Below are 21,082 nucleotides of genomic sequence, written 5' to 3' on the forward strand. Positions count from 1 at the left end.
AGATACCTCCAGGTTTCTCCTTGTATTGATCCTCACACTTTGTTTCACTCAGGAGTAAAGCACTTGACAGCGGAAATGCTGACTCATGTTTATTCATGCCAAGTAGAAGACCTGAACCTAATACCAAAGTCTCCGATTGGATTACCTTTCTCCTTTCCTTTGAGTCATGCCACAATTCAGAATACTTTCAATAGTGCAAGAGAGTAAAGTGAAATCCATATAATGAATATTACTGCACCTACTGCATCCTCAGCCCATTTGAACTTTTTTGGTGCCAATGTGGGTGTTACTTACACATGTTACACACACACCATATGTGTCCACTGGGAAGCCATTTGATCATGTGCGTGAGCGTATGTTGCTCAAGGGAGACATTAGTCAGTTCAATTAAAGTCTGTCTATTTTTTGTAGCCTAATAACAGGGAAGCTCCCAAGAGGAGAATATTATTAGTTTTAATGGACATAATGAAATGAGCTCCACTGATTTACGCCTCACAATAAGAAGGTCTTGGTTTCGATCCCCGGGCTCGGGGTCTTTCTGTGTGGAGTTTGCATGTTCTACCCGTGAATGCGTGGGTTCCCCCCGGGTACTCCGGCTTCCTCCCACCTCCAAAGACATGCACCTGGGGATAGGTTGATTGGGAACACTAAATTAGCCCTAGTGTGTGAATGTTGTCTATCTGTGTTGGCCCTGCAATGAGGCGGCGACTTGTCCAGGGTGTACCCCACCTTCCGTCCAAATGCAGTTTGGATAGGCTCAAGCCACCCCGTGGCCCCGAGAGGGACAAGCGGTAGAAAATGGATGGATGGATGGATGATTTACTACACCACTGCAACCGTGGCAAAGTAATATCTCCTTGTATGCATTTTCAAATATAACTCCCCTCAAAGTACTTATTATGTGCATGGGCATGGTTCCCAAGGCCAAACACTTTACATAATCAGTTGTTACTCGCCATGGGCCCCCATGCTGAATCCTGCTTAGGGTCCCCAGATGATCCCCTCTTCACCAAATCTCTGTGTACGTCCGTAGGTGCGGTGGCTGCATGTGTTACCACTCCTCTTGATGTGGCAAAGACTAGGATCATGTTGGCAAAGGTATGCGCACTCACACACACACACGCAGAAACACACAGGCCATGTTTACACGCTCCTGTCAGGTGATGCCTCGCAGGCTGAGAACGGAACGAGTCTGCATCCAGCACGGCAGCGTGTGGGCTGAGGTAGAACCGGGACACTGTGAAGGCGATACATATACACACACATCTATCTTCCCATCTGACTGTAGGGGAGGACATGTTTGTGTGTGCATGGTTTGTGTTAGAGGGAGTGCGTCAGATGAGTTTCCATCTCAAGGCTGCTTGTCTATAAGAGGTGAACCAGAAGGTTCCACAAGTGAACTCCTTACTTACTTACTTACTGGACATCCTCTCACTCACGACACACACACACTCCTGTAGCTTCCATTGTTTAGCCCCCCTCTCCGACTTTCCTCCTCTTCTTTGGGCTCTGGCTTACTCTTACTGTCTGGTCTCCCTCACTGTGTCGGTAGTGTATGCAAGGTAGTGTGCTCTGACTAATCAGCAACATACACTCACGCACGCCCACACACACACTTACACACACTCTCACAGATGGAGAAGACAGTGGTCCAAGCTCTCCGCCCCCAGTCCTAATTAGATACCGGAATTAACGGAACACTCACAAGGTCTTGATGTTTTACAAAAAGGTATTTACTGGGAGTGGATTGGCGAACTGTCCTGTAAACATTATTTGAAAAGCAGCTGCTGTAATTTTCCAGTGACTTTGGCGTCTGATAAGTTAGAATTCATTAAAGTAGTGTTTTTGTTTGTAGTTTGGTTGTTGTTACAGTCTGCTAATCCCACACTTCATGTGTAGAACTACAAATTTAGCAACTAAATTATATCATTAAATCAATCAATGAAAGTTTATTTATATAGCCCTAAATCGCAAGTGTCTCAAAGTGCTGCACAAGCCACAACGACATCCTCGGTTCGGATCCCACATCAGAGTAACCAATAAACTCAACCCAATGGGATACAATGACAAACCTTGGAGGGGACCGTATAATGAAATAAAAATAAAATATATATATAGCTAGAATTCACTGAAAGTCAAGTATTTCATACATATATATATATATATATATATATATATATATATATATATATATATATATATATATATATATATATATATATATATATATATATATATATATATATGTATATATATTATATATATATATGTGAAATACTTGATTTGGTGAATTCTAGCTGTAAATATACTCTCCTCTTAACCACGCCCTTGGCCACGCCCCAACCACGCCCCCGCACCAACCACGCCCCCCCCCACCCCCCCCACCCGACCACGACCCCCACCTCCCGATATTGGAGGTCTCAAGGTTGGCAAGTATGACATAGGGAGATCCGAAAATACCACGTTACAGTAATCGAGACGAGACGTAACGAATGCATGAATAAGGATCTCAGCGTCGCTTGTGGACAAATTGGAACACACTTTAGCGATCTTACATAGATGAAAGAAGGCCGTTTAAGTAACACTTTTATTTTTATTGTACCATGTAGGGCTAAGCGATTACGTGATCACGATTCATTTCAGTTCGATCACGGTGATCAGCTGTTAGCATATATTACTTTGATCAAACATAGCGCACATGTCTGTTAGAAAATACCGCAATAGTAAACAGTAGGGATGCAACGGTACTCGGTATAATCCTGCACGGAACAATTCGCCCTAGTAGACCGTGGTCCTGTTTGCCTGTGATTGTGTACGTGTCCAGGTGTTTGTGTCCTTGTGTGTGCATGACTGGCCCTTTCGAAAGTCAGGCTCCTCACCAAGTAGTTAATTTCCAATCAGCGTTGAGCCTTTTCCCCCTTACACAACTCGAGGAGCAGACCAAGAGAATAAAAAAAAGATATATGGCTAACACTAGCATAGACGTTGAAACACAACATTAAAACGACTTCAGTGACAAACTGTAGTCTCACTTCCTATGTTTCCATGCACTAAATTAGTCTGATTTCTCAAAATAGTTCCCTAATACAATAATTGGCCATACGTCGGGTGCCTCCCGTACACTGGGGAGGCACTTACTTCCTTTTAGCGCGGATAAATGTATTGCTTTTCCGGTGACCTATGATGTCACACCCATACGAGATATCGTTACACTAAAGCCCGGTTCTTGTGCTTGAGGTCTCTAATGGCTATGCTGATGTTAAATAGCAGACTGCATCAAGAATTGATCTTAGATTGTGCTACGAACATGACGCCATTTCCAAGAAGGTCTCGGAGTTGCTGGATTCGAGGACGCGGGTCCAAAGCAAAGACTGGTGGGAGAACTCAAAGAGTTGCTTTGAAGGAATTTTTAGACTGAGAATAGAAAGAAAACTTTGGAATGTCTTGAAGTTTATTAAATAAGCTCTATGGATTGATGGAAGGAGTTTTAAATTTGAAGGAAAATACTGTTCGTGCCTGCTTCAGAAGGAAGTTGATATATTCAAACTTGCTATTTGTTGTATACAGGCTTTCATTACAGTGCACGGATGCAGTGTTAAAAGGTTTATGTACGCTTTCGTCTTTGCCTTGTAATATTCCTGCTCCCTCTCATTTGTCAGGGAGTCTGAATGAAGCCGTGGTATCGTACATTTTCTTTGCTACCTTTTTAAAAAAATCTATTGAACAGGATCTGCTTCCGGGTTATATCCCGTGCCTTGAGACTGGCGCGTGTGTGACGAAAAGTGTCCTCTGCTGCGGCACACACACACACTCGAGAGAGATCTGGTTTTCAATCGCATTATCCGGCGATAGTCCGACTATTCAAAACCGACCACGATCGGATTAAGATGTTTCCATGGGTTGTAGGAGGTTTATTTAGAGCCCAACATCGGACACATTTAGTGCATGGACAGAGCTCACGGTGTTGTGCGTGCAGTAATCCTGCCTCCATTCGGACTCGCAGGCCGGCACAGAATATCTTTTTGACTGAACTACTGTAACGGTCCTGACTTACAGAATGACTCAGTGGCCTGGTGGTTAGTGTGTCCGCCCTGAAATCGGTAGGTTGTGAGTTCAAACCCCGACCAAGTCATACCAAAGACTATAAAAATGGGACCCGTTACCTCCCTGCTTGGCACTCAGCATCAAGGGTTGGAATTGGGGGTTAATTCACCAGAAATGATTCCCGGGCGTGGCCACGCTGCTGCTCACTGCTCCCCTCACCTCCCAGGGGGTGAATAAGGGGATGGGTCAAATGCAGAGGACACATTTCCCCACAGCTAGTGTGTGTGTGTGTGTGTGACAATCATTGGTACTTTAACTTTTTAACTTAACACACCTACAAACTTAATCAGAAAAAATAAATTTTAAAATCTAAATATTTTTTTGATTTTTTGTTTAAGTGTTTGCGCTGACTCAAAAACTAAAAAAAACTCTTCTTCTTTGGTTTTGTTTTAACCATTCTTGAGTTTGTGGATAAAAACATTGTGTTCCTGAAATAATCATTAAACATATTTTATGTTTTGGTACACATTATTTTGCCATACTTCAAATTCAAACTGCATTTTAATGTATATTCATTAAATATAAGCTATAGTGTATGAGTTTTAAAAAAACTCCACAATCTTGCCGTTTGCCAAACAACTGGTGAAAAGCAGAATGTATTCAAGTAATCAAACAATACAAATAATAATTAACCGTTTGGAAGTCTTGTTTGATACATTTTAACTTGAAAGGAAAGTCTTACAGTATTCAGTACACCACTGATTGTCATTAATACAGTTTATCCTCACATCACAAATAGTTAAGCTGTGTATAGTTGTTTGTCTATATGTACCCCTCCTTTGTCTTTAAATCAGCTGAGATAGGTTCCAGCTCACACGTGACACTAAAAAGGGAATCGTATGTCCGCAATATGTATTATTCATTGCTCATATTTAGTTTTTCATTGCATTTTACTTTTGTTGCTGTATGTAAAAATGGTGCTGCTAAAGTGGCAGCTGGTTGCAACAGCTGGTTCCCTCTTGTTTTCATGTGTTTTTAAACCTCTTCGGGACTGTGCAACCTTTGTGACTTCTGCGCTACTTTTAATACTTTTTTGTGGACTTTTTGAATCTGCACTACAACTACATAATTTCCCTGTTGTGGGATAGATGATAGTTTGTCCTATCCTGAATTTTTTAACTACCGTATTTTCCGGACTATAAGTCGCTCCGGAGTATAAGTCGCACCCGCCGAAAATGCATAATAAAGAAGGAAAAAAACATATATAAGTCACACTGGAGTATAAATCACATTTTTTGGGGAAATGTATTTGATAAAACCCAACACCAAGAATAGACATTTGAAAGGCAATTTAAAATAAATAAAGAATAGTGAACAACAGGCTGAATAAGTGTACGTTATATGACGCATAAATAACCAACTGAGAACGTGCCTGGTATGTTAACGTAACATATTATGGTAAGAGTCAGTCAAATAACTATAACATATAGAACATGCTTTACGTTTACCAAACAATCTGTCACTCCTAATCGCTAAATCCCATGAAATCTTATACGTCTAGTCTCTTACGTGAATGAGCTAAATAATATTATTTGATATTTTACGGTAATGTGTTAATAATTTCACACATAAGTCGCTCCTGAGTATAAGTCGCACCCCCGGCCAAACTATGAAAAATACTGCGACTTGTAGTCCGAAAAATACGGTATTAATGTTTGGAGGAGAAAGGGTGAGGCCTTTAATCCCAGGAACACCACCCCTACCGTCAAGCATGGTGGTGGTAGTATTATGCTCTGGGCCTGTTTTGCTGCCAATGGAACTGGCGCTTTACACAGAGTAAATGGGACAATGAAAAAGGAGGATTACCTCCAAATTCTTCAGGACAACCTAAAATCATCAGCCCGGAGGTTGGGTCTTGGGCACAGTTGGGTGTTCCAACAGGACAATGACCCCAAACACACGTCAAAAGTGGTAAAGGAATGGCTAAATCAGGGTAGAATTAAGGTTTTAGAATGGCTTTCCCAAAGTCCTGACTTAAACATGTGGACAATGCTGAAGAAACAAGTCCATGTCAGAAAACCAACAAATTTAGCTGAACTGCACCAATTTTGTCAAGAGGAGTGGTTAAAAATTAAACCAGAAGCTTGTGTATACTTTTGACCCAGCAGATTTGGTCACATTTTCAGTAGACCCATAATAAATTCATAAAAGAACCAAACTTCATCAATGTGTTTTGTGATCAATTATGTGCTCCAATCACTCTATCACAAAAAAATAAAAGTTGTAGAAATTATTGGAAACTCAAGACAGACATGACATTATGTTCTTCACAAGTGTATGTAAACTTTTGACCACAACTGTATATGTTTTTTGGGGGGGAGTGGGGCCATTCTCTCACGTGGATGAAATGTGGGAATCCCTCTTACGTTCCAGCCGATCTGGTCGTTCGGATTCACAGCAGACGCTTCACACTGTTTCCTTCATGCTTTGTGAGCCACAAACTTTCTGTCTCTACCATGTGACTTCACCCCAACCCTCCTTTGCTCGGATTGTGCCGGCCCGTCCTACGGGTCTCTGCCATCCTCCATTGATGGATCCAGAACTCTCCGGCCGGCTAACTCTTATTGTGTAAATAAGAAGCACCAGACTATTGTGTGTGTGTGTGTGTTGGGCTGAGCAAATGGCTGAATGAGTGTCTGGGTGGGTGTTGGAGGTGTCACCTGCGCTGACACAGCTGTCCATGAAGAGAAAAGGGCAAGGAGGCGGGGGTTGGACCAAGCTGAGCCAAAGAAGACTAAACAGTGTCTCCCTCCGAAGAGCAGGAAGGGAAGCAGACCGTTTTATCCATCATCACACCTCTATTTTCTTTCTCTCTCTGTCTGTTCTAGGCCGGGTCGACCACAGCGAGCGGCAACATCCTGCTGGTGCTCTGTGACGTGTGGAAGAGTCGGGGGCTTACTGGGTGAGTGTGCCTTCTGGAAAAAAGATGCGTTCAAGGGCCAAACACCATCCAAAGCGTCTTTGTCCCAACTTTTAGATAGGGCATCCTCAGCTGCAACTGAAAACTGAGGCGTATAAAAGCTTTTCCTGCCAAGTCTCAGCACTGGCTTATTGATGACGGTGTTGCAAAAGAGCAACTGGAAGAGTTTATGTGAGTGTGTTGATGTGTTTATGATGCCTGTCGGACAACAGGCCAAGTCTAATGGGACTTGAACTGAACACAGTTGAGTATAGGCCACTGTTGCACCAAGCAGTACAATTCAGTCCAACGGAATTCAATTAAAGAGATCAAGACAAGACAAGAGGATGAGATGAGCGAGCTAGTTGAATCAAGAAGTACAGAGGATTGTCATAGGCCACGGGGGGCGGGAGGTCCGTCGTTCCGCGGGGCCAAATGCCTTGTGGTTGCACTCAGGCATGCCTGGTACAAATTGTTGGGCCTTTCAAGCGGTAATTATGTTAATAGGCCCAATTGCAGTGTAGTGAAGCTCCAAAGTGCTTCCATGTGTTCGCCAGGCCTCAGAGACCTCAGGCGACCAGCAGACGCACAACCACATCAGGAACCAAACTAACTTACTGTGTTCCAGGTTGTGTCTCTTCTGATCGTTATGTTAAGTATTGTTTAGACTCGAGATGTTCCAATCAGGGATTCATGGTGGCGACGCTGATACCAATCAGATCGTCCGATACCGATCACATGTACGATCACAATTATAATCAGGAAAAAAACAAAACAGGACGGCAGTTCAACAATATCCACACAATTTTGAAACAATTTTCTTTATTCTCTTTTATTAAAACTGTTTGAACAAAACAAAAGCAATACACAATAATTAAACAAAAGTAAAAACTACTATCTACTACTTATTTAATCATTTGGAAGCAATTTTGTAAACATCGGTCCTATACTGTTGTAGTGTCGGTACTGTATAGCAGTGGTCCCCAACCACCGGGCCGCGGCCCGGTCCCGGTCCGTGGATCAATTGGTACCGGGCCGCACAATAATTTTTTTTATTTTTTTTAAATTAAATCAACATAAAAAAACAAAAGATACACTTACAATTAGTGCACCAACCCAAAAAACCTCCCTCCCCCATTCACACTCATTCGCACAAAAGGGTTGTTTCTTTCTGTTATTAATATTTCTGGTTCCTACATTATATATCAATATAGATCAATACAGTCTGCAGGGATACAGTCCGTAAGCACACATGATTGTATTTTTTTATGACAAAAAAAAAAAAAAAAAAAGCGTTGACCGGTCCGCAGTTACAAAAAGGTTGGGGACCACTGCTGTATAGGATACTACCAATATGGATTGTACCTTACATGAATGCATGGCTGCTACAGACCACCAGAGCTCTGTTGTATTATCCTCTCTCTAGACTTTTTAATCTACTTGTTACTTAGCTGTTAATAGCTGCTTACTTTCTGCATTAACGTGGTTCCATTCATTAAGTGTACTAATCACTTATTTATTATTGCGTTGTTTTAAGCTGGTTCAGCATAGGGGCATTTTTCTTTGAGAAAGGTTAAATATCGCTTAGCACTGGCTTGACCACTACGCATAATTAATGAGCTGGACGTGACGTCACGTAAATCCAAGCAATGCCGCTTTCCAGGACCGATACTGTTGCAACATAATATATCGTTATAAATACTGATAGCAACTAAGGCTGAAACGACGCGTCGACGTAGTCGACGTCATCGGTTACGTAAATACGTCGACGCCGTTTTTGTGCGTTGACGCGTCGCATATTTACGTCACACTGCCGTCATGGCGGACCGTCATGGCGGACCGTCATGGCGGACCGCAAAGCAGACGGTGCGAGCGAGGGGGAAAAAAATCACGCCAAAAGTGTGGGAGTATTTCAATACACGGCCTAATAATGTTGTTGTATGCACAGTGTGTCGAGCGGAAATGGCCTATCATAGCAGCACAACGGCTATCAACGAACATTTGAAAAGAAAACCATCAACTAGTCAATCGTCCGCGTGAGCATACGTTGTCATTACACATTACACAAAAACATGAATGTGTCATTTGTATCTGCTAGGGGTGTAACGGTACGTGTTTTGTATTGAACCGTTTCGGTACGGGGCTTTCGGTTCGGTACGGGGGTGTACCGAACGAGTTTCTAAGCTAAAGCTAAAGTCTTAACAAGCTGCTTTGCTCCTTCTGCTTCTGTCTCAGCACGCAGCATTGTCCCACCCACACAACCATCTGATTGGTACACAGACAGCGTTATCAGCCAATCAGCAGTGCGTATTCAAAACGTTACCAGCCAATCAGCAGTGCGTATTCAGAGCGCATGTAGTCAGCGCTTCAGCGTCGAGCAGATAGGTGTTTAGCAGGTGAGCATCAGGCAGCGGACTCTCCCCAAATGATAATAAACACCTCCCAGTCAACTACTAGTAACATCACTATGAGCCCGTTGACCTTCTAGAAACTTAAACTGCAGCTCAGCTCACTCGCAGTCCTGGCTTGAGGTGAAGGCTAATTACCTCTCAGTTCCAGCCACATCGACCCCTTCTGAGCGCCTATTTTCAGCTGCTGGGAATATTGTAAACAAGAAAAGAACCAGAGCATGTAGACATGCCAACCTTTCTTCATTACAACTGTTAGTCACTCACTGGAATGAGTAGAATTGGTTATTGTGTACTGTGTTGGACTGGATGTTTATTTTGCACATTTTAAAAGCAATACTTAATGTTTACAGTGCTCCAGAATATTTAGATTGGCACTTTTTTGTATTGGATGTTTAACTTTATTTTTGCACATTTTAGCAAATAAGCAATACTTTCACTTTTGTTGAAATGTTTACACTGTTGTTACAGAATATTTCGTTTTGCACTTTTTTGTATTGGATGTTTATCTTTATTTTTGCACATTTTAAAGCAAAATAAGCAATACTTTTACTTTTGAAATGCTTATACTATTGCAGAATATTAAGATTTGCACTGGATGTTTACTTTTATATTTGCACATTAAAAAGCAAAAAAGCTACTTTTAATTTTGTTAAATGTTAAAAGTTTTAAATGTTTACATTGTTATAGAATATTTTGTCATGTTGTTGTCAATTTTGACTGAGTGGCCATACTTCTTTTTTTTTGTAAATAAAAGCTATGCCTTTTGAAAAAACGGGCCTACATTTATTTTTTCATCTTCATTTTAAATAAATAAAAAAAATCGGTAAAAGGAAAAATAATCTATAGATTAATCGAAAAAAATAATCTATAGATTAACCGATTAATCGAAAAAAAAAATAATCTATAGATTAATCGATAGAAAAATAATCGTTAGCTGCAGCCTTAATAGCAACCTTCTTGTGTCATTTTCTTGTTAAATTATTTTTTTGTGTGTATTTCGCTTAAAGGGGCTGTTTGCAATGTGCTCACAGTTAAATTTTAAAACCAAAAAATATAACAAAAACACTATTGGCTAGCTTACGTTACCATTCGTGGTTTAAAGAAAACATTTATTTATGTTTGCCAGCCTGGACAATATAATTGGTGTTTACGACGGTCACTCACCCGACGTGCACACATACAAAAGCAGTCCAAGAGAAGCATTGAACAATTTTCAGCCATGTTGTTATGATAGAATATCCATTCAATGATAGTTACCACTGTTAGTGTTGTCCCTATACCAATATTTTGTTACCGGCACCAAAATGTATTTCGATATTTTCGGTACTTTTGTAAATAAAGGGGACCACAAAAAATTGCATTATTGGCTTTATTATGACAAAAGATCTTACGGTACATTAAACATATTTTCATTATTGCAAGTGTGTCCTTAAATAAAATAGTGAACATACAAGACAACTTGTCTTTTAGTAGTAAGTAAGCAAACAAAAGCTCCTAATTTGGGTGCTAACATATTGTGTCATTTTCCATTGTATTATTTTGTCAAAATTATTAAGGACGAGCGGTAGAAAATTAATTATTAATCTACTTGTTCATTTACTGTTAATGTCTGCTTACTTTCTCTTTTAACATGTTGTATCTACACTTCTGTTAAAATGTAATAATCACTTATTCTTCTGTTTTTTGGATGCATTACATTAGTTTTGGATGATACCACAAATTTAGGTATTAATCCGATACCAAGTCGTTACAAGACCATACATTGGTCATATTTAAAGTCTTCATGTGTCCAGGAACGTATTGCCTGAGTTTATAAACATAATATACATTTTTAAGAAACGAAAGAAGAAGTTGTGATGCCAAAAAATATCGATGTAATCATAGTAGTATAGACTAGATACGCTCCTGTACTTGGTATCATTACAGTGAATGTTAGGTGTAGAGCCATCCATGGCGTTTGTTTACATTTTGACACCGGTGAGCTACGGTGTGTAGTGAAGCATGTTTAGCTATTCCTCGTCCTGCAGAGATGATACTTGTAAGAAACTTACTTTATTTGTCGCCATGGAGGCCAGGATTAGTGATTAAAGAAGTAGCTGAAACACTGCCCACTGCGGGTGGACCGGTTGGACAACTGTTACTTTTTAGAGGCAGTATAGCACTGAATATGATTCATTAGTATCGCGATACTATACCAATACCGGTATAAACACTATCATTAAATTAACTATCCCAATTGCTATCATTAGCTAACAACACACAAAGCTAATGCGCGTGTAGGTGTCAGGTACGTTTGTAGTTACGTCATTACGTCCTAGAAGACGTAAGAGTGCGGGATGTACTGTATGAAAAAACATTGGAAAGTTAGCGCCCACAGACATCTGTGTTAATGTTGCAAACAACCCCTTTGATACAAACATTTTACAAACACTTTGTTCAAAAACATTCTGCTCCTCTGAAGAAAGACATCAAATTGCCTACAACCGACATATTTTTGATTCCCGATCTGGTGAATTTGGCCGATACCGATACTGAATAGTAGTATGGATTAGGGCTGGGCGATATGGCCTTTTATTAATATCTCGATATTTTTAGGCCATGTCACGATACACGATATATATCTCGATATTTTGCCTTAGCCTTGAATGAACACTTGATGCATATAATCACACCAGTATGATGATTCTATGTGTCTACATTAAAACATTATTGTTCATACTGCATTAATATATGCTCATTTTACACTTTCATGCAGAGAGGGAAATCACAAATAAGTCAATTTACCAAAACTGTATTTATTAAGCAGTGGCACAAACATTCATGTCATTTCCAAAACATAAAGTGCAAGATTGTCAGAGACATTTTTAAAACAAGCTATTAGTGCACTTTTTTGCATGATGTCACTAAGATGACATATCAAAACAACACTAAATTAAAGTGCACTTTTTGTACAGAACGCCACTACAATAGTTTAAAACAAATAAAGTGCACTTTTTGTGTCACACAAGATATTTCAATAAGTGTCAAATAAAAATGAGCTGCATAATAGGAAATCAAATTGTGTATGTCCTTCGCTATGTGGTAGGTTACTGCGGACGTTATTTCCTTCTGTTGTAGACTATTTTTTTCATACGGTGTTGATGTGGAAATGGTTGCTTCGGCATTTTGTTGGTGTGGCACCGAACGGAGATGTTGACACGCGGAGTTTCAAGCACTCTTCTTTCTCTAGCAGGTGACTTTTCAAATGATGCTACATTAGTAGAGCTGCTACTTTTTGCATGCTTTTGCCACATACTTGACATATTACGGTTGTATGTTCGACATATTCCCGATTGAAGCCAAACCACCGCCACACGATGGACCCCGTGCTGTTTTTCTTGGGAATTCATTCTTCCTTCATTTGTTACCAGATTCGCACCTTCTCTCTCTCGTATTACCACTCGCACCGCTCCGTTAGCACCACAGCTAATGTTACCATGCCGCTACCTCTCTACTCCGCGAGGGCGTATACGTATGTGACGTATGTAAGAAGGTGCGCTTGTTTTACGTCTCTGTGAGAGGGAGAGACAACAAAGAGTGGGAAGAGCCTGCAGTGTAATGCCCGCAGCTAAAAGCAACTGCGTGAGAACGTATACTCGAATATCACGATATAGTCATTTTCTATATCGCACAGAGACACACCCGCGATATATAGAGTAAAATCGATATATCGCCCAGCTGTAGTATGGATGTTAAAAATAGGCAGGCGCGTCCTCTTCCTAAACTCTAGTCCAGATCTCGTCTTTCTGTTCCGGCGTCTATTCTTTCTCTTCGGGTCAAAGCGTGTCTCTATATTTAGGCTCATTCCTCAGGAGAGGTGATTTGGCCATCAGTCGGGGAATGCCAGAGCACAGCAGGCTGTGATGTCACAGTGAGTCAGGTCACACGGGGGAGCCGAGGGAAATATTCAGGCTCTGACTGGGCTCTGACGTCTAAAGTCCACAGGTGGGCTCCATCCCAGACAAGAAATGTGATGCGAGCTGAGACAAAACAAGATCGTTGAGTTTAAAATTAGTCCCCCAAAAAGTCCATCGCGGGGGGTGAAGTATGCTGCTGTTTGCTTGTTGAGCTGCTCTTTTAGCTTTCTTTGCTGTTATTGGCTTGGGGCCGGCAAATCTCCTTTAATAAACTTGTGGATGAGTAGAGCCAAGTGGACCTACGGGTGTTCTGCAAAGTGCACATTGAAGAACAAGACTGTATTCTATGGGAATATGTGGTTCACTCATGTCCGAGGTGGTCTCCAGATAAACTCTGTGTTTACAGTTTAAGTTCATTTGGGGCATGTATACAATTACAAAATGTACATATTTTCATTTTATATCCGAAAAGGAGCCTATTTAATCTTACCCCTTTTCCAATTCATAGCAATTACACATATGTTCACTTCCTGTTCTCATTTTGTACACAGTTTTACATCAACGACTTCCAAAAGCAACAGTTCTCATCATGAATAGTTAAGTCAGTTATGATTCACATAATGAGATAAATAATATCTCATTTTCAATAGGTTTAAGACGTTTATCATATTTCTTATTCGTTGTAATTTGTAAACCTTTCAGCTTAAACAGCTTTTTAAAGTGGATCATAATGGCACAATGTTTGACTTCTTTGCTTAAACCGTTCCATAATTTAATTCCACATACTAATATACTAAAGGTTTTAAAAGTTGTGCGTAGAGATGTCCAATAATGGCTTTTTTGCCGATATCCGATATTCCGATATTGTCCAACTCTTAATTACCGATTCCGATATCAACTAATACCGATATATACAGTCGTGGAATTAACACATTATTGTGCCTAATTTTGTTGTAATGCCCCGCTGGATGCATTAAACAATGTAACAAGGTTTTCCAAAATAAATCAACTCAAGTTATGGAAAGAAATGCCAACATGGCACTGCCATATTTATTAATGAAGTCACAAAGTGCATTATTTTTTTTAACATGCCTCAAAACAGCAGCTTGGAATTTGGGACATGCTCTCTCTGAGAGAGCATGAGGAGGTTGAGGTGGGCGGGGTTGGGGGGTAGCGGGGGGGTGTATATTGTAGCGTCCCGGAAGAGGGGCTTTGGGTATTTGTTCTGTTGTGTTTATGTTGTGTTACGGTGTGGATTTTCTCCCGAAATGTGTTTGTCATTCTTGTTTGGTGTGGGTTCACACTGTGGCGCATATTTGTAACAGTGTTAAAGTTGTTTATACCGTCACCCTCAGTGTGACCTGTATGGCTGTTGACCAAGTATGGATTGCATTCACTTGTGTGTGTGAAAAGCCGTAGATATTATGTGACTGGGCCGGCACGCAAAAGCAGTGCCTTTAAGGTTTTTTGGCGCTCTGTACTTCTCCCTACGTCCGTGTACACAGAGGCGTTTTAAAACGTCATAAATTGTACTTTTGAAACCGATATCGATCATTTTTAAACCCATACCGATAATTTCCGATATTATATTTTAAAGCATTTATCAGGCGATAATATCGGACTGCCGATATTATCGGACATCCCTAGTTGTGCGTGCATACAAATGTTTAGGACATAATTTTAGCTGCTTGCAAATTAACCAATTTGTTGAATTTCAGTATTTTGGATAAAATAAAAAAAGGGTTTATGTGTTCTCTATATCCAATATTATGTATTATTCTTACTGACCTTTTTCTTTTTAATTGTTCTGGACATAACAGCGATAAATCAAGTTCCTCTAAGTAGGTGTCATTAATCATAAATAAAATATTTTATTCGCCAAAGTATAAAATTGTGTTCTATCTTCTAAATACATTTTTCAACACTATTAGAGCCCTCAAGACGTGAAACAGCACCCTATAGTCACCTCTACACTCTTTTAATCCAATATAGTAATGCTTCTTCCTGTGGCTGAGCCAATCAGTGGCCACCATACTGAAAAGTGTGCTCTGATTGGTTTTGTCTCCTCTAGTGACTAATACTAGTATAGTATTGATATTTTTACTTTATTTAGACATGTTTATGCTTCAATTGGTTAATGTAGGCCATAAATGTTGTGGAATATGCTTTTTTTTTTTTTTATCAGCGTGAAGCTACAATCTTGTGAGTGATGCCCTATGAGCATTTTTGCACCAAAGTTGACTTTGAGTTCCTTGCATGACTGCTCTCTTATGGTTGGCGAGCTCACAGAACACTAAACCACATGACCGCTGTGCTCAAATCTGACAGTTGTGTAAAAACATCCAGCAGGGCGTCAGCTCAACCCTGCTGCTGTTAGTAGCTAATAGTTGTTTTGCTTTTTTTAATCAAGATTATGTGAGGCGTTAGATACCTTCTCTCAAATATTGATTCCTCCCGACTATAAGCCACTATTTTTTTCTCTCGCTTTGAATCCTGCGGCTTATAAAACGGTGCAGCTAATTAATGTATTTTTCTCCACTACCGGCCATTATGTTTTGTATTCGAAAAAAATAGTTTTCATATAACTCCAAGAGACACTGAAAAGATGTGTTATTGTTTGTGCTATGTTGCCATCAGTTGGACGAGTTCGCTCACTGCAGGGGCTGCGGGTCCATGTACTTCCTGTTACGTGCCGAGAACCGGAAGTATAAATCCCTGTTTTGTCTACTATTCATCCATTGCAGGCCTGGGCAATTATTTTGACTCGGGCCAAATTTAGAGAGAAAAATGTGTATATCTGATTTTTAGGAACACTAATACAAAACTTCACAATAATGTCTGAATGCTAAAAACGTTATGACAGACCGCCTTTACGGAATGGGATTTTAATTTTTTTTACTGAATGAGACACCCAGAATGTACATGAAAATAAAGAATGTGGGATTTACAATATTAACTATGAACGATAAAACACTGAATATTGACAACATATGAACGTCACACCCCCTCTCGATCAACATATTTTACAATCAAGCGAAATGCAACAAACACAGCAAAATATCTAGCAACGGGTAAAAAAACAACAACACCTACAATCTGATACATCTGATATATCACTAAGCTTTGGAACTTTCTTTTAAAAACCTCCTTCCGCATGTGTCCCTGACACCCGCATTTCAGGCTGGCCGCTCTAGAAACACTCTGTGGAAACTCTCCCCACCCACACTGCTTGGTGCCTCGTCTGAGCTGCTGTGACATAGATTAACATAGTAACTAGTATATCATGCAGGGGCAGATTCCAACCATTGAAATACTTTGTATAGTTCAAGACTTACGGTCATTTGAAAACTGTATTCATAATGGCGGCTACAGTTTCGATCTTAAAGATCTAAAATAATTAGTTGGGAATGTCCGGCAGGCCAGATTGAAAAATTTAACCTACTCAGTGGCCTAGTGGTTAGAGTGTCCGCCCTGAGATCGGTAGGTTGTGGGTTCAAACCCCGGCCGAGTCATACCAAAGTCTATAAAAATGGGACCCATTACCTCCCTGCTTGGCACTCAGCATGTTAGAATTGGGGGTTAAATCACCAAAAATTATTCCCGGGCGCGGCACCGCTGCTGCCCTCACCTCCCAGGGAGTGAACAAGGGGATGGGTCAAATGCAGAGGACAAATTTCACCACACCTAGTGTGTGTGTGACAATCATTGGTACTTTAACTTTAACTTAAGGCCTTAATTTGCCCAGGTCTGATCTATAGCATTTCTGCTCAAAAGGATTTTTCATTCATCACTTCCAGCAACATTTGTAAGTTTTGCAATATAACTAAAACAATTCATGCATACTAAACCGTCCCACGTGTGTCTGTAGGAGTGTTTTCGTGCATATTTGTACGTGCTATCGTAATGTAATGAAGCTAGCGTTGTTAGCGGATATACTAACATGTTTACAAGTGTCTGTGTGAGTATTGTTTACTTACAATGGCTTTATGTTTGTATTGTTTCGGTTTCGTAAATTCGCCAAAACGTTAGCTGAGTGTAGAGCTAGCTTCCACAGCTAGTGGGTCCGTGACGATTGACCGTGTGGCAGTCACCGTTTGGAAACAATTACAAAATCTTTTGTACCAATATACATCTGCGGCTTATAGTCCGGTGCGGCTAATATATGTGAACATATTTATTACTTCTAAAATTGAGTGGGTGTGGCTAAAATACTGCTCTATAGCCCAGAAAATACAGTATTCAAAAAGCTTTGTTCGCAAGATGCAGCTGACTGAATCCAAAGCAAATGTAGGAACATGCAGACACGCGCTCTTCATTTCTTGGATCTGGTTTGGCTAGGCCGGGGGTCACGAGCCACAAGCTAGCGCTGCCCTAGTGGCTCCCTGGAGCTTTTTCAAAAAGTTTTAGAAAAAATGTATTTGTTTCAATATGGTTTCTGTAGCAAACATGACACAAACCTTCCTAATTGTTAGAAATCTACATTAAACATGCTTCACTGATGAGAGTATTTGGCGCGCGCCATTTTGTCCTACTAATTTCGTAAGTCCTTGAATACACCATAGTTTGTTTAAATGTACAACTTTCCTTTACGCTGCCACAGAAAGACGTGTTTTATGCCACTCCTTCTTTGTCTCTATTTGTCCATCAAACCTTTTATGCTGTGCGTGAATCCACAAAGGTGAGCTTTGTTGACGTTATTGACTTGTGTGGAGTGCTAATCAGACATATTTGGTCACTGCATGACCGCAAGCTAATCGATGCTAACATGCTATTTATGCCAGCTGTATGTACATAATTGATTGATTGATTGATTGAAACTTTTATTAGTAGATTGCACATTATAGTACTTATTCTGTACAATTGACCACTAAATGGTAACACCCGAATACGTTTTTCAACTTGTTTAAGTCGGGAGGTCCACGTTAATCAATTCATGGCAAATAATAATGCATCATTATGCCTCGTATTTTAGGTACATTTGAGGTCATTTTATTTGCAGTTTCCTTTTCCTTCAACTTGAACACACACATTCTAAGACAGTCATTTCCAGGAGTTATCACAGCGTCTGAGAAGCCTCCGTTTTAGTAAGGTTTTCCAATGTTGTAAAAATGTGTAGAATAAATATTACATTTCAACATTTCTGTCAACGAAGATTTGCTTCAGCCTGCGACACATAGTCATTTTGATAGTAGGCTAATATAGCTAATATAGACACTTACGTCATGTGTTGCCTTCATTGTAACACTTAAATAAGGCTTTATATTTTTGCGGGGATTTTTAGTCCAATATGGCTATTTCAATATTTTGGGTTGCCGACCCCTGGGCTAGTCAGAGTGCGTGAGGCAGACAATGGAGACGGAGAGGAAGAGTAAAGTGGAGAAGCATACAGTTTGAAGAGCATGTGTTGAGAAGGAGAAATCCCCACCGGCGCGGGCCAGCTGTGGACGGCGAGCAGGAGAAGCGGCCGGACGAACACGTGACCGTCAGTGAGGCGCTGAGAGACGTAAAGAAAGTGGGGGAGGGGACGTGAGCCAGGCCCTGGGGTTGAAGCCTGATCCTGAAAACAGCTGGGAGGTGCTTTGGAGGTCACATCACGTCCTTACAGCGCTGCAGCAACACCTTCTTGGTGGTTGTCTTACACACACACATATATAGCTTACACATTCTCAGGTAGCGGCGTGATAGTCGATACGGCGAGCGGCCCCGGGCTCTGCAGGCCGAGCGAAAAAGTGAAATCTCCAGATGGGTTTCAGGTGTGCGTTCACAACCACAACATTGCAGTTGCTTAATGCAAACACGACATCCAACTGCAGCGCACCGCGTTGCGACGTTTGGATCAGGAAACACTTCGCTGCAGAGAGACGATGCGTTCAGGAGCACCTGGGCAAATAAAACAGTTCAGGAAAAAAATCCAAGGAAATGCTGGTACAAATGACAATGGTGCGAGTGGACGTCACGTGTCTCACAGTGCAAGATATGTACACCACTCTTATTCTGTAGAAAATATAAATATAATATAAATCAGATCAATACACTGCAGGAAGTATGAAATCAGTCCACTAGCCCAGTGTTTTTCAACCACTGTTCCGCGGCACACTAGTGTACCGTGAAATACAGTCTGGTGTGCCATGGGAGATTATGTCATTTCACCTAATTGGGTGAAAAAAATGTTTTGCAAACTAGTAATTATAATCCGCAACTGTGCTGTTGTTGCTGTCTAGAGCGCGGCAGAGTAACCATGTAATACTCTTCCATATCAGTAGGTGGCAGCAGGTAGCTAATTGCTTTGTAGGTGTCAGGAACATGGTTTGTTGTGATCACAATATGCAGACGACAGCGGGAGGCAGCGTGTAGGTAAAAAGGTATCCGATGCTTAAACCAAAAATAAACAATAGCACTAGCCAACCAGATATTGCACAAGTAGTTAGATGGAATCAGGTATTGCACATTAGATTAGATTACTGTATGTTAAGCTAAATGCCTTAATAATTATACCAGGGTAAATAAACATTTAATGTCACTTCTACATTTATTAAGGACTTGTTGGCAAAGACAGAAAAGGAGGAATGGAGGCAAGAGCCACGCGGATGCCGCCGTCATCGATTTCTTGAAATCAACAGGGTTTCTCATTTTCTTTTTCAAACTTGTGACTTTCTTTGGCCCCACAGTGGCTTATCTTGCAGTGTAAAAGCACTGACCGAGTCACCAACATGTGAACCTGAAGCTCAGGGCTAGGGTTGCAAAGGGGTGGAAATTTACCATGGGAAGTTAAGCTCGGGAATTTTGGAAATGTTGACAATTTTTTGACTATTCAAAGTTGGACACCGCCCATCTTATTCTGTCGAATAAGATGAGAAGCTTGTAAAACACTAATGCACTGCCACACACAGATATAAATAGGCAGCTAAACAATTGGAGTAGTCTTAAAAAATATTTTACTAACGGACAAATGAATAGAAATAAGCTAGATGAATAAATGAACACTCAATCAGCATGCTAAATCAAATTATAACCTACATTCTTGTATGACAACAGAATGGCTAGCAGAACAGAAGGCAGAAGAAACTACACGTTTTGATGTAGTATTTGCAAGTTGAACTTTACAGATCACAAAAAAGGTAAATTCGGATCGCTAACGTTGTTAGCATAAATGAATGGGATTTAACATAGAGAAAATTTGCATCACGGCTAACGGAGAAATATTTTCGGTTCATTATGAGTCTGTGGTGGTACATAAACCTAGCTAGCTAGAGATATTGGCCCCAAAATCATTTAACAATACAGGGACAGCGAGCTAGCTTGAGTGGAAGTCTGCTGGAGTAGCCTACAGTCATACAGTAACAAGCAATTACACCTCTATTAAACTTGAATACCATAGATCAAATATATTTACCCCAGTAATATCATCAAATCTTACCTGACTGGATGAAGTCCTTGGGCTCAAATACTAGTGTGGCCTCAATAGCCCTGCTGTAGTGTGTAGCATGCTGGGAATGATCTGTGCATGTGATGGAAGAATGCACTGCACATGTGATGGAGGAATGCACAGTGCAGGGTTGAAATTCAACTGAATTTGCATTAAATCAGGTTGTTTTAGCTAATAATCATGCTGCAAGATCTAGCATGTTGCATTCAATGTTTATTCCCTTTAAGTTCCCATTAATTCCCGTTAATTCCCATGGGAAGTTTCCAACTTTGAATATTCACAGAATTTTGCAACACCACTCAGGGTTAACCCTCCCAGACATGGAAAATTTACGCCATTTTGGACG

The 21,082-nt window shown here is 40.6% G+C and overlaps 1 protein-coding gene across 2 annotated transcripts in view; it reads left to right on the forward strand.

Moving 5' to 3' along the window:
* slc25a26 (solute carrier family 25 member 26) overlaps window positions 1-21,082 on the forward strand; it is a 101,508-nt gene that overhangs the window by 78,761 nt on the left and 1,665 nt on the right. For both annotated transcript variants that reach the window (XM_062061621.1, XM_062061537.1), the window contains 2 exons: window positions 1,034-1,098; window positions 6,933-7,006. In XM_062061621.1, coding sequence (XP_061917605.1) covers window positions 1,034-1,098; window positions 6,933-7,006 — 139 coding nt within the window. The remainder of the gene's footprint in view (window positions 1-1,033; window positions 1,099-6,932; window positions 7,007-21,082) is intronic.

This window comes from Entelurus aequoreus, linkage group LG01, assembly GCF_033978785.1.
Source record: "Entelurus aequoreus isolate RoL-2023_Sb linkage group LG01, RoL_Eaeq_v1.1, whole genome shotgun sequence".
NCBI classification, from domain to species: Eukaryota; Metazoa; Chordata; class Actinopteri; order Syngnathiformes; family Syngnathidae; genus Entelurus; species Entelurus aequoreus.